At 41.7% G+C, this 13,822-nt stretch overlaps 1 protein-coding gene across 2 annotated transcripts; it reads right to left on the bottom strand.

The window, feature by feature from the left end:
• Nucleotides 1-1,519: 1,519 nt before the first annotated feature.
• On the bottom strand, nucleotides 1,520-13,153 carry zgc:152863 (uncharacterized protein LOC562658 homolog). 2 transcript variants are annotated; one of them, XM_051666181.1, is made up of 5 exons: nucleotides 12,944-13,153; nucleotides 11,430-11,539; nucleotides 4,119-4,316; nucleotides 3,185-3,326; nucleotides 1,520-2,835 (listed from the first exon to the last, which is right to left on the bottom strand). In XM_051666181.1, the coding sequence occupies exons 2-5, from the start codon at nucleotides 11,521-11,523 to the stop codon at nucleotides 2,508-2,510; spliced, it is 762 nt and encodes a 253-aa protein (XP_051522141.1). In that variant the 5' UTR covers nucleotides 11,524-11,539; nucleotides 12,944-13,153; the 3' UTR covers nucleotides 1,520-2,507. The 2 variants fall into 2 exon arrangements, with proteins under 2 accessions (XP_051522141.1, XP_051522140.1); XM_051666180.1 differs by having other exon boundaries at nucleotides 11,430-11,536; nucleotides 12,944-13,152.
• Between the last annotated feature and the right edge of the window lie 669 nt (nucleotides 13,154-13,822).

The following is a 13,822-nucleotide window of genomic DNA, read 5'->3' as shown; positions in this document are numbered from 1 at the left end:
CAAGCATAGAAAGTCAATTGTTTATTATGTTTCCAGGAGTGTTGGTTATTCATGTTTTTCTGCGTACTGATTACTATTGTCCCATGTCTGCCAAACATGTTGAGTGTTCTGAACATCATCTGCAGCCTGAAACTGAACTTTTTGTCTGATGTTAGGAGTGAATGGACTTGTCTGCATTGAGAGCTTTTGGATGCTCCCTTGCTCCCTAATTAGGGAATTACTTAACCTCCAGTGTGCTGTCTGTCTACTCTGTACTGGTCTTTGAACAGTTCAAAATGCACCTTATTTTCATCCTAACTCTGTAAACAGCCTCTGAAAGTCCTCTGAAATGGCATATCAGATAAAACTAAAGACTCTGCTCTTTTGACTCAAACAGGCTTTAATGTAAATACTTGATTAGGTTTCTTACCAGATGTAGTTTTGTTGGCATTTCTCCCAAAGACAAACTCAGCTGAGATCAGTGCCATGTTGTTTTGTCACATGACTCGGTGTGTCAAAAGTTTAACCCTTTAATGACAGCCTAGAATCTTCTGAACTGAGATCAGTCTGTTAAAATGAAATTAAATGATGCATAACCTATAGCGAAGCCAAAACGTAATGTCCACGCAAGTGGACGTGGGGTCTCAGGAGGTTAAATTCATGTACACTCATATACGATGACTAACGAGTACACCTTTAAAAATGATGGTGTTCAAGTCATATAGAGTGGGGGTGGCGTAATGGGCTAAAGCGCATAACAATCCCCACAGCCACCACCATTGTGTCCTTAAGCAAGGCACTTAACTCCAGGGGGATTGTCCCTGTAATAAGTGCACTGTATGTTGCTTTGGATAAAAGCATCTGCCAAATGCATAAATGTAAATATTGGAATTATCATATTTATAATTTGAACACAAATGAACACCACCACAAAGTCTTAGCTACAAGTGGGAAACAGGATTTTCTTCTATTTAAGAATCACGGCGGAAGCAAATTGTTATTGGTAGTAATTCAGTTTTACTTGAGGATTTTGACTGTGCAGTTTAGTTTATATGCATTTTTTTATTGTTAATTAAGAATAACAAAACTTGGCAGAAAATAAAACTCATTTAGCTGGTTAATGCAGCAACAAGTGTTGTTGGCTTTTGTATGACAAGTATTGCTTATGTTCCTCATTTTGTAAATTGTTTGGATAAAAGCTTCTGCTAAATGATTAAATGTAAATGAATAAGGAAACCAGCTTACCATTACATGATCATGTCCAATGAAAAAAAGCACAAAGCAAGCCTATTCACAGAGGGTATGTATGTAGGTCAAATTTGATTGTGTAGGTGTCATGTTCTCTATTTCTAAAAATATTACTCTGAGCTCATAATATCCCTCTTATAGATCATGGCTTCTAACCAGCATTAATCTGTCTGCTCAAACTAGTGTGAGAACAACTTTAAACAAACTTGACACTTTTATAAGAACACACATTGGCCTCTTTAATGAACATTTGTTGAGAAAGTCTCTCTACACTATTACACCCTTAGCCAAAACATTTGGAAACGTTGGTTTAAGCAGGGATCATCCTGTGATAACCTTAAGGAAAACAGGTGTGTGTAACCAGCTCAGAAAAAAAAAACACCACTTGTAAACACATTAGGGTGCAGATTAAAATGAGTTTTAATAGCAAATATTTCATTCATAAAGTTTTTTTTTTTTTTTTTTTTTTGCATTATTACTTTTATATATACTTTGTGCACAGTTCTATACATGATATAAGAATGTAAATGTTACATATCATAAAATGAAAGATAGTTTTCATGTGGAAAAAGAAAGTAAAAACTAAGTACACAAAAACACATTCAATGTCAATTCAGCAAGTATACTTCAAGTCTATTCCCCTGTTCTACATAGTAGAATAGTTCACCCAGAAACGGGTTTGGAACAACATAAGATTGAGTAAATGAAAACCTCAATTATATTTTTGGGTGAATTATCCCTTTTAAGTGGAAGTATCTTGCAGGTCAGGAATCAATCTAAGGAATCATATTATCAGCTAAAACAGGTTTCAAGAATCGGAGCCTACTCAAGGTAAAATAAAGAATTCTTGGCTGTAAAGGCTGGTAGAGTGAATTAAAAGGCTGTAAAGTGACTATAAAAGCTCTCATCCCCTAATGTAATACATACATCTTTAAATAAAAGTCATTCATCAATCATAAAAGTCCCCTTGAACATTGTGATCTAATTCCCCTCACTGAGGGAAGTTAATAGCTATATTTCCAGCTTATCACTGAAAACATCAAAATAATCTATATTGCAGCACTTTACCTCGAAAAAAGATAGCCATGTCTGACCAGTTAGGTCAATAAGACACCCTTTCAGTTGCAAAATTTTACTCAAACTCAGAGAAAATCATGACCTCTTGAATATTCTTTAAACTGAGGGTGAATCCATGATCGAAGGCAAAAATAAGTCAAGCACCCCTGTGCAAGAAAATAAACAGTCAGAAGTCAAAGGGTGAGTCAATTAAAGTCCAGTAATTAGTTGCATTTATCAACAGAAAGTGCACTTTGCAAGGTCCGCTCATCACTGTCAGTTGTACGGTCTCTCGATTGTGATTGGACCTCTTCGTAAGAAGGTGGCAGAGCTTCTGTGCTCTGATTGGCTGTATCGGTGCAACGATTGGAATCCGAGTGTATGAGGGATGTAAGTGGACTGTGCTCTGATGCATGCTGGGCCAACAGGAGCTGAGTGGGTCCACGGAAGGAAGGGAGTCGCTGGCCCCAACTGCTGTAGATTGCCTCCTCATATGTGGGAAGAGACACAGGTAAGCCATCTACCATTAGGTCCAACTGATCCGAGGATCGCCTGATGAGAGAGCAAGATATACCAATCAACATATATTCTCATGTATGCAATTCATCGTTTCTAGTCTTTGCAACATACACTACATTGCCAAAAGTATGTGGATACTTTGTGCACAAGAGCATTAAAATGCTAGATCAGAATAGGTATGCCCATTTTACAAAAAATATTAGTCTTGGAAGATTTCAGAGATGTATGCTTGATTTTATGCATATTCTAGTAATTAGTGTAGCTAAAATATTTAAACCTGGTGGTGTCCATATAATTTTGGCCATATCCACCCTTTTCCTGGTTAGTCAGACTGTGGGTAGTGTAGTTCTTTCCGTATGATAAAGCTAGCAAAACTGAAAACCTTTGTGTATGACAGGTGAATAGACGGGATTTGATAACCAAACAGGCTGTTGTGGTAAGAAGGAAGATGGACACTCCAATAGCAGTTGTAGCCACACTTGGGATAGAGTTGACTATCTTTTCATGATGTTCGGCATGGCCCTCTGTTAAGAAAAGAATGCACACCATTAAAGACTTCTACTTAAGAATGAGTTAGTTTGTTAAAGAACTTGAAAACTTATTGAACTACAAATTACAGCCAAAAGACAAGCAAGTTTTTGGAATAAGTGTTTGGGTAGTGGTTTACATCCTTTAATTTTGATTCAATGACGGAACTGTTTTCCGAGGCCTTTACATGCACAGAAACAGTAAGATTGGTTAGTTTGGTGACTTTGCTAACTTCCTGCTCAAGCTGTTGGTTTCCTCTTGTGACAGGTTTCTGCTTAAATGAGGAAGTGAGCAGCCTGAATGTGAACTGTCAAAGTTTTTAGTTCTATTGGGGCCTGCCTGGGGTTTATGTAGGTCATTTATTAATGGTAATGCTTGTGAAATCCATGCATCCCACAGAGATTCTTCAATCAAAATGCAGAACTATCTAAATGACTGATGCAAGAAAAGGAAGTCTGAGTTGTCTGGACAGTAAGTACCTTCAGAATTCCACATCAATATCTTACTGCGTATGACAGTAAATTATTGCAATATCAGTGGAGAACAACGATTGGAAAACCCAAATTTTCCCATTGAAACAAACATCTTACTCTTTTTACATTTAACATTTTTCAACCTGGCAGACTATACATTTTATAATTTCCCGTATACCCTGGGAAACAAACCCATGACTTCGCCATTGGTAGTACCATGATCTACAAGTTGAGCTACAGGAACATAATGACACTCTCAATGATGCCAAGCATCTAACTACAAACCAAATGTAAATAAATTTTGTCTTTTCTTACCTGGTTGAGGTATACAAGTGGGAATGCTTGGTCGCCATTGCCCATGAAGACATCTAGACCGATGTTGGCGGAAGGGTAGAGTGTAGCCCGGCTCGCAGAAGAAGCGAATGGTGCTCTTTTGAGCGAAACCACGACAAGGAGAGGGATCACAGTGGAAACCTCCATGCTCTGGTACAATTGGGTGAGAGCAATTTTGACCTTAAAACAAAAAAAAAGAGAGATATGAATCTCAATAAAGATAATCAGTTTGACCGATTTTTTTTTTTTTTTTTTTTACCGATATTCACACTTTTCCACTTCATTGGTTATCAGTACTTAAAGGTGCACTTTTTATAGGTGTACTATTTTTTTCCTCATTAAAAAGGTTTTACTGATCAAGAAATTCATTGGAATTTGGAAACGTATGTATAAAATCATGACCACTCACATAAGATGAAGATGGTTTTATTCTACATAAGGGTCCCCTCATGGGAGCCACCATGTTAGGATCACATGACCAGTCGAACACTACTCGCTTAATCTCAGTAACCGTCCTGTTATTGGACACTTACTCATGGATTAAATTAATCATGGCTTATTGTGAATAGTGAGCTTCTTCACTGGCATCGGTTACTGAAAACTATTGATTTTGAATGATGCTGCATCCATGCCCCTTGGGGTCAGAGTAAGTAATAGACGACATGAGCGAAAACTTACTGAGTGCACCTTTAAATATCGGGTTTACAGATAAATGGTGCCATCTGGTAAGTCTCTAAAATAGCATGCAACAACGCCTTTACACAACTGCACATTCAAATGTGTTAACAGGTAGAGGTTAACTTGACGTTTTATTATTAACATCAAAACGTACTCAATGCAAGTATGTCATCACTGATGCTACTAACTTCTCAAGCTAGAGTTTGTGCACTGTTGCATTTTTAAATGTGTCAGACCTCAATTCATAACACAATGCAAGTACGTATTGCATTCTCAACGTTGCCGCAAGAGGCGCTATATTGGACATTAGTTGGAATTGTCCACAGCTACAGTGAATTTTCTCTTTCAAGCAAACTACTGTCATGGCGAAGCAAAATCTTGAGTCAATAGAGCGCTTCAGCTTATAGTCCAAAAACTCGGAAGAGAATTCACCATGGGTTCCCTAGGGATTTTCCTATGGGTTTTTTTATAATGGGGTTTTTGAACTAAAGTGCAGAATAAGGTCTGTGGTGAACATTACTGGAAGATACGTAGACATTGCTTTCTACAACTTGAATTACACACTTTCATACCTCAAATTTGAATTTTCAAGCCAAAATGAATTACATACTTTTAAAAACAAAAACACACGGCAGCTTCATAATTCACTTTGAGGTATGAAAGTGTGTAATTTATGTTGTAGAACACAATGTCTACATATCATCAAGTTATGTTTACCACAGATTTTATTTTACACACAAGTTCAAAAACCCCATTATAAAAGCCAATTGGAAAAGAGTGAAACCATGGCGAATTAGACTTCCTGGTTCGCCTACAAATTGATGTCACAGCTGAACAGGTCTCTTACATAACATCCAGTTTAATGGCACAGACTTTTGATGGTAACTATCGCCCCCCTGATTACTGAGGTTTATTAATGCCACAGAAATGCAAAAACGCACGTTAACATGTTCAATGCGTTGGCCAAGTTCATCAAATCTGCATTCGCATATTTGCGTAAAGTATGTTCCCTTACGACTCAGTACACTTGACATTGTGAAGTTACGCATACGGGGAGTGCCTTCATACACAACCTAGTTGAAACCTCTCTACAATAAAGCCAATATTCTAATATTGGCTATGGTGTTTGAGCCCCGCCTGTTTTGGCACAAAACTTCTCCGCTATAAAAACAGGTGCACAAACACCATTTCCTCAGAATTTCTTCCTTCAAGACAGCGATCATCTCATCTAGAAGGCCTCTAGCTTCGTCGTCGATATACACGAGTCAGCGGGATTGACGCTTCGCTGGTGAACGGGCCTCAGCATGCTGATTCTCCGCAGCGCTTCGGCAGGATTTGTGTATCCTTATAAAGCAATTGTATATGGTATATTGTATACTGTGTGATATAAATATAAATATAAATATATATTAATTTATATATCCAAAAGAGTCACTTATGTGTTCGCGTCTTTTTAAAGATGTCGTTTCGTAAGATCCTTGTGCGAGAGGCACATCCCGCCGTCAGATCAGCATGAGAGCTGCATTTACTGTCTAGGCCACGCAGAGTCAGCTCTCATGTAGACAGACTGCCCTCACTGTGAATGCATGAGTCTCAAGACGCTTTGCTCGTGAATCACCTTCGTTCTGAGGGATGATTCAGCCTCACAAGCCCTCCCACCTGCCTCTTCTTTGATACCCGAGGATTCACACGAGGAGGCACGGCGGGGCCGCGAGGTCGAGCAGGATGACTTTGAGGTGGTCCTTGTGGCGGCACACGCCCCGCGAGCCCCTCAGTCTCTCCGAAGCGCATGTTTTCCGATACGCTATGTGCGAGATGAGCTTCGGCCTTCTGAAAGAACGGGCGGCCTTGTCTCGTGCAGCGGTTCTGACACTGGGGATAATAATGACGATGTCATTATGTCTCTCGCTGCATCAGGCGAGTGGTCAGTGGATGATGATGCTGCCGCACCTCCCCCCAGTGAAGGTGAGGGATGTGCACACGCCACTGACAGGGAGAGTGGCCTCCCCCAGAGGAACCTGAAGTCTTGCCTCGATGAATGGTTCCAGCAGTCCGGATGCCGTCAAATGGCAGCATCCCACAAATTCTTCCCCGAAGTTCATAACGAACTATTCAAGTCCTGGCACGCGACCTTATATGGTGCGCTCGCGCAGTGACGCCATCCTCTTTAATGTGGATCACAGGGAAGAAAACTGTTATTAAAGCGTGGAACAGAACGTGGAAATCATGCCCCATACATCCTTCCAAACCGTGTCGACAAACGTCCGCACTGGCGGGAAAAGCTTACTCAGCAGCAGAACAAACTGGATCAGCACTCCACACAATGGCGGTGCGCCAGGAATTTCAAGCCAAGCTCCTCAGGCAAATGGACGAGCACAGCTTCGATCCAGAGATATTCAAAGAGCTCCACACCGCCACAGATTTAGCGCTGCATACCACGAAAGTCACTGCGCAGGCCATCGGCAAGTCCATGGTCAACCTGGCAGTTCTGGATCGACGTATATGGCTGACCCTCACAGAAATGAGTGATAAGGAAAAAGCCACTCTGTTGGATGCTCCAGTGTCTCCAGCCGGCCTCTTTGGCAGCTCTGTGAATAAGTTTGCTGAGCGTTACGTCACGATTCAGCAGCAGTCACAGGCTATGAGACACTTTATGCCCAAATGGAGTATATCACAGCCGTTTCGCCACTCGCTCTGTTTCGAGCCAGCACCCGACTAAAAGCCCTACACCTGCTGCCTCACCGGTACCTGCGTATCAGCACGCGCAGCAAAAGCTCCTGACGGGCACAACACTTTGAAGCAGAAGTAGAGTCCGGTTACTCCAAAAAAGGCTCGATTGGAGACACAAAACACTGTTACCCATCTCCCCACTATTGTTTGTCTGGAAAGGAATATTGTTGTTCACAGTATTGTTCAAAATGTTGTTTCTGTGTCTTGCACTCAAATAAATGCAATAAAAAATGCAATAAGTGCAAAAAAGAATACAGCATTCGTTGCAAATGCACGAGATGCTCACACATTCTCAATAAAGAGCCCCTTTTTCCTCTTCAAAGCACACACATTATGTGCAACCGCTTCTCTATAGTTAGCGTCGCATCATATCATTCAGTGAGCAAACCAAATTGCTCTCTGTCCCGTTACGCGGATGTGTGGCGAGCCCTAACGGGTATTTCAGAATGGGTGCAAAAACGATCGAACATGGTTATACGATCCAATTTTGCACACCGGCCACCCTGTTTCAACGGCGTTCTGTCTTCCACGGTTTCGTCCGAAGACGCGCCAGTGTTACTAGCCAAAATACACAGTCTTATCGTGAAAAACGCATTAGAGATTGTGCCAAATTGTCAAGCACAAAAAGGGTTTTAAAGCCGTTATTTTCTTGTTCCAAGACGGCGGGCTTCGGCCAATCCTGGATCTGAGACATTTAAATTGCGCACTTAAAGCGCCCATTCAAAATGAATACTCAGAAACGGATCTTATCGCATGTACGCCCACACGACTAGTTTGCGTCGATAGATCTGAAGGATGCGTACTTTCATATCCAAATTGTACAACATCACAGGATGTTTTTGAGATTTGCGTTCGAGGGAAAGGTGTATCAATTCAAAGTCCTGCCCTTCGGACTGTCTTTGGCTCCTCGCACATTCACAAAGCGCACTGATGCGGTTCTCACCCCTCTTAAACTGAGCGGCGTGCGCACCTTGAACTACCTTGACGATTGGCTGTTACTAGCACAATCAGAGGCTCTGTTATGCCAGCACAGAGCTTTACTGCTTCAGCCATTCTGCAGTGTCCGCCTCAGTTCAAATAGGGGAGAACACTTACACTGAAACTGTTTCAGAAAGCATTGGGATTTGTGGTGGTGGCATCATGGTGTTTGCTCAGACAGCATGAGAGTTGTGCATATATAAACAGCCAAGGTGGAATTCATTCACCGCCACTGTTGAGATACTGGGCGAACTGACTTCATCCTCAAACTGCACTGAGGATTTGGGAAATATTCTGCAAAGCAGAAATCGATCTATTTGCCTCAGTGGAGAATGCCCACTGTCCCCTCTGTTATTCGAAGTCCCAAGCCCCACTGGGAATGGATGCAATGGCACACAAATGGCTGGGGAAATGCAAATATACATTTCCCCCCGGTATGCCTTATTCACTCTGTCATATGCAAAGTCTGAGAGGACAAGGAAACGGTTCTATTAGTTGCGCCGAAATGGCCCAACCAGCCATGGTTTCCGGAAATGATAGAGATGCTGTACAGCTTGCTCACCATGGGAAATACCACTGAGAAGGGATCTCCCCTCAGGCGTGAGGCACAATCTGGCATCCCCAGCCCTAGCTGTGGAACCTGCATGTGTGGCCTCTGAATGGGGCACACTACACACACCAGAACCGATGCGTTCAGTCATGAACACCATTTTCCAAGCTGGCGCACCGCCCATGAGATATCTCTACATGCTAAAATGGAAGGTGTTCACTGATTGGTGTCTCTTACATGGCAAGGACCCAGTAAACTGCCCCATACATGAAATTCTAATATTTCTTCAAGAGCGATTAGACGCACCCCGTCAACGCTCAAAGTGTATGTGGCAACTATATCTGCGTATCACGCACATGAAGCCGGCGCCTCTATAGGCAAGCATGATTTAATCATAAAGTTCCTTAAAGGAGCAATACGATTAAACCCACCTCGGCCGGCTACAGTCCCGACTTGGGACTTAACTTTAGTCCTTAAAGCTCTCGCAGGGCCCCCCTTCGAGCCTTTGGACTCTGTTGAATTGCGCATGCTCTCCGTTAAGGCCGCACTACTGTTGGCTCTGGCCTCAGTAAAACGGGTCTGTGACCTGCATTCACTATCAGTCGACAATTCATGTCTGGAGTTTGGCCCCGTTCTTTGAAGAACCACTGTCAAACCAAGGAAAGGTTATGTACCCAAGGTCCTAACCACGCCCGTCAAAGCGCAGGTGGTTCATCTTTAGGCCTTCTTCCTTCCTCCATTTAATTCGGATGAGGAACAATTATTGCATATATGACCTGTACGGGCACTACATGCATATGTTGAGCATACTTGCCAGTTCAGATTGTCTGATCAGTTCTTTATATGCTATGGAGGACGCACAAAAGGAACGTCCGTCTCCAAGCAAAGGCTCTCTCACTGGACTGTCGATGCAATTACCCTGGCTTATGAGTTGCAGGGTAAGACTTGCCCAATTGGTGTTAAAGCACACTCAACTAGAGGCATGGCCTCCTCATGGGCATGGACATATGTTTTGCAGCAGGGTGGTCCTCTCAAAACACATTCGCAAGGTTTTACAACCTAGACATAACGTCTCTTTTTTTTTTTTTTCCCACAGTCCTCTCTGTTTAGAGCACTTGCTATGCATTAACCAAATATATATATATATATACTGTGCCCTTCGCTTTAAATACGGGCTCCCCATCATTTGCTCAACCGCCTGCAGTCAGGCTGTTATAATTCACCATAAAGTTGGAAGCGCTTTCATTATAAATATACTCACTTCCCGACTGGGTTCATAAGGAGTTAATTCATACTATATGACTATAGTTCATATATTCGTTACGAGTGCTCTCCTCCTGGCAATCACAAGGATCACTCACTGCGGCATGCTCATGTCAGTCGCCGTCCCACAAGACTGCGCCGACATGTTTTCTCTCTGGAAAGATATGTCGTGTAGACGAAGGGAACGAGACATTGCGAATGCTAGCCGCACTACAAGACTCAGTGTTCTTGAGGTATGAGCGATGTGCTCCTTGATCTCAGTCAGAATTTCTATGGAAATGGTGTTTGTGCACCTGTTTTTATAGCAGACAATTTCACGCCAAAAACAGGCGGGGCTCAAACACCATAGCCAATATTAGAATATTGCCGTTATTAGAGAGGTTTCAACTAGGTCGTGTATGAAGGCACTCCCCATATGCGTAACTACGCAATGTCTCGTTCCCTTTGTCTCAGGGAATCGAGGTTACGTACGTAACGGAGACGTTTTTGGCAGGCCATTCACTTTCAAGGGGTTAGTGATGAATCATTTATTTACTATTGTGTCAAAATGCAGCCATAAAATAGCAAATTAAATATTGTGTCAAAATGCAGACGTAAAACAGCAAATGAAATATTGGTTACTCCAATAATTATTTATTGGAGCCTTTAACATAAAAATAATCTGAAACTATCAGTTGATCTCTAGTTATAAATTACATTGAGGGAAAGATAACTTTCAGCCCTGGCATGTCTGCTAAATATTGTCAAAACTGGCACCTTTACAAGTCCTTGTGGCAGATTAAAGATTATGGCTACTGTGATAATTAGCAAAACTGTAAGCAAAAGCACACACAGTGTAGGTGCTTGACCAAAAAGGGGAAAATAGTTCAACAAATCGGCACACCATTACTCCAAAAATTGATAATTTATTGTATTCACACCTTGGTGACGTTTCAACAAATTATCTATTTTTTGAGCAGTGGTGTGCCGACTTTTATTCTTGTTCTTCTGTGATACAGTAATGAAACAATATTTTTTTAGTGAGTTTCAGAGGAAGTTGGTGGCAAGTTATCTGGAAGAGGAAGATGTGGCATGCTGAAAGGAAGCTTCCATACCTGTGGTTTTGTCTGGCAGAGCTGCCAGCATGAGAACCCCGTAGCTCAGGGCAGTTTGCAGACATGGCCAGAGAGACAATCGCTGTGCAGACATCAAAACACCTGTCCTGCTAACACAATGAACAAACAAACAGACAGACAGAACTCAGTATGGCCATTGGCATAGCAGCAGTTTGCATCTAAGCAGTGGGTCAGTTACAGAATAGATCTACAGTCTTGGGTCAAGACTGCTTATAAACTTTTCTGATAGGGAGCTTTACGTCAGCTGTGTTGACAGGCTATTAGAGCATGACTCAAGAATAGGAAATAGATGCATTTCTTAGGCGCATTACATGGTGTGACTACCAGGGTGTTTAAACCATTAACCACATATTGGTTTGGTTTACAAGAAGCAGAGGAGTGAACCTACAGCTGGCATACACCACACCCAACCCCTGACCCCAGAATAATGCACCTGCACAACATGCCCATTCAAAAGGGAGTTAATTAAATGTCAGGGCGTCAGTCATTTCAATAGTGGTCCAAAAATGACTGTCAGCGTCCACAAACTTTAGCAAAGAGAAGAGAAAGTTGTAGCAATCATCTCAGAAACCATAAACACTGAATGCTCGCTTTGATTGCTGCAATAGTCATCTGTGTAACATGCTGGATTGTCCCACATCAACATCTTGACATCTTGACCGACCACAACGTAGGCGGCTCGCTGTCACCGTTACTAAATACAGTACATTATTAAAAAAAATGTCACTATTAAGTGCACTTTGCAAAAGGATTGTGCTGCATTCATCTTCCATTAATAGTGACAACAGGCAAACCAAACAATGGAGATATTAGAATAGATTGCTGTATTATTATACACTTTTCCAATTAGACAGCTAATAATGGGTATGATGGGGAACATGACTCATACACATACACACTCATTGGTATTATCATGATCATCACTTCCCATTGACTTCTGAAGTTTTATAATGAGTTTATTTGTTATGCATTTGTTATGCCTCATCCCTAGACTCACAGAAACCTTTTGGCATTTTCATTGAATTAAATTTAGTGAAGAAAGACAGTTGGGATGTCCATACAAATAGGTGGTTTCAGGTTTTCCTTCATTATGAGGACATCAAAATGTAGTCCTCACAATGTAGGTCACACACACACACACACACACACACTAAAAGACAACTGATCTCTGATAATTATGCTCTGTTAATAAAGCCATTAATCTATTAATCAACTGTGCTGATTCTGTTCGTCAGTGCACTTGACATGGGATATAAATATACCACATACAGGCATGTAACCACAAAAGACTGTACAAAACCCAAACGTGATTAATTGATGCGCGTGTAAAGGACTATTCACATGCACACTTCGGCTATAAAGCGTTTGTGAACAGCAGAACAGGTGCACACAAGCTCTATTGTGACATTATATTCTGCCTTCACTTCCACATTTGTAATGTAACACTGATGGAGTGCATGAGATCATGCACACTTGTCTAAAATGAAACTCACCTGACAATTCAGCTCGCCTTGATGTAAGATCAAAAAATCCGCCGGTTTTAACCCAGTCGGTTCTTTAGTGTGTTCTCTTTTACAACGGGACAGTCAAAAGCGATTTCAGATGACTTAGCACACAACCTGGCCGGCTGACCGTGAGCTGATTCAACAAGTGCATCTATTCTACAGCAGCTGTCAGATGACTCACCGCACAGCTGAGTTATCACGCGCAGCTCGCGTTCTGATTGGTCGCACGAGCTGCGCGTGCACGATAGCTCCGCCCGCAGCACGAAGTCATATTCTGGAAACCAAAATGGCATTGTGGTATGATTTATTCAAATACTTTTTACGACCCCACCTAAGAAGAAACTGCTTCCCCATTTAGATTAAAAGAAGAGGAAAATGGAACGGCAGACAAACACAAACAAAACAGTAGTGACAAACTAAAGATGGATTAATATCGATAAAGCGCATCTAAGAGCCAAAAAACCAAATACTACTGGAGTGACGGAGGTTGTCTCAAAGCCTAGTTTCTGGGCATCACAGAGGGGTTTGAATGTTTCATATTTTGACATTCACTGAGATTTCAACTTGAAAGTTTAAATGAATATTCTAGGTTCAATACTAATTAAGCTCAGTCGATAGCATTTGTGGCATAATGTTGATAACCACAGCATTTTCTTTATATAAAAAAAAAAAAAAAAAAAAAAAAAAAAAAAAAACTTGCTCAGCAAGTATTGAGCTGACTACCACCCCTGGAGTCGTGAGTTCGAACCCAGGGTGTGCTGAGTGACTCCAGCCAGGTCTCCTAAGCAACCAAATTGGTCCGGTTGCTAGGGAGGGTAGAGTCACATGGGGTAACCTCCTCGTGGTCGCACGTGGTAAATTGTGTGT

Source organism: Myxocyprinus asiaticus, chromosome 31, assembly GCF_019703515.2.
Source record: "Myxocyprinus asiaticus isolate MX2 ecotype Aquarium Trade chromosome 31, UBuf_Myxa_2, whole genome shotgun sequence".
NCBI lineage: Eukaryota > Metazoa > Chordata > Actinopteri > Cypriniformes > Catostomidae > Myxocyprinus > Myxocyprinus asiaticus.
Note: the sequence above shows the minus strand (reverse complement) of the source record. Positions and strands in the feature narration are given on the sequence as shown.

Excerpts from the sequence above, each read along its gene's own strand:
- zgc:152863 (XM_051666181.1), bottom strand. The coding sequence starts at position 11,523 with ATGTCTGCACAGCGATTGTCTCTCTGGCCATGTCTGCAAACTGCCCTG. Across the intron at positions 3,327-4,118 it reads CACTTGTATACCTCAACCAG|AGGGCCATGCCGAACATCAT; the intron begins GTAAGAAAAGAC and ends TTTTCTTAACAG. Across the intron at positions 2,836-3,184 it reads TTCACCTGTCATACACAAAG|GCGATCCTCGGATCAGTTGG; the intron begins GTTTTCAGTTTT and ends CTCTCTCATCAG.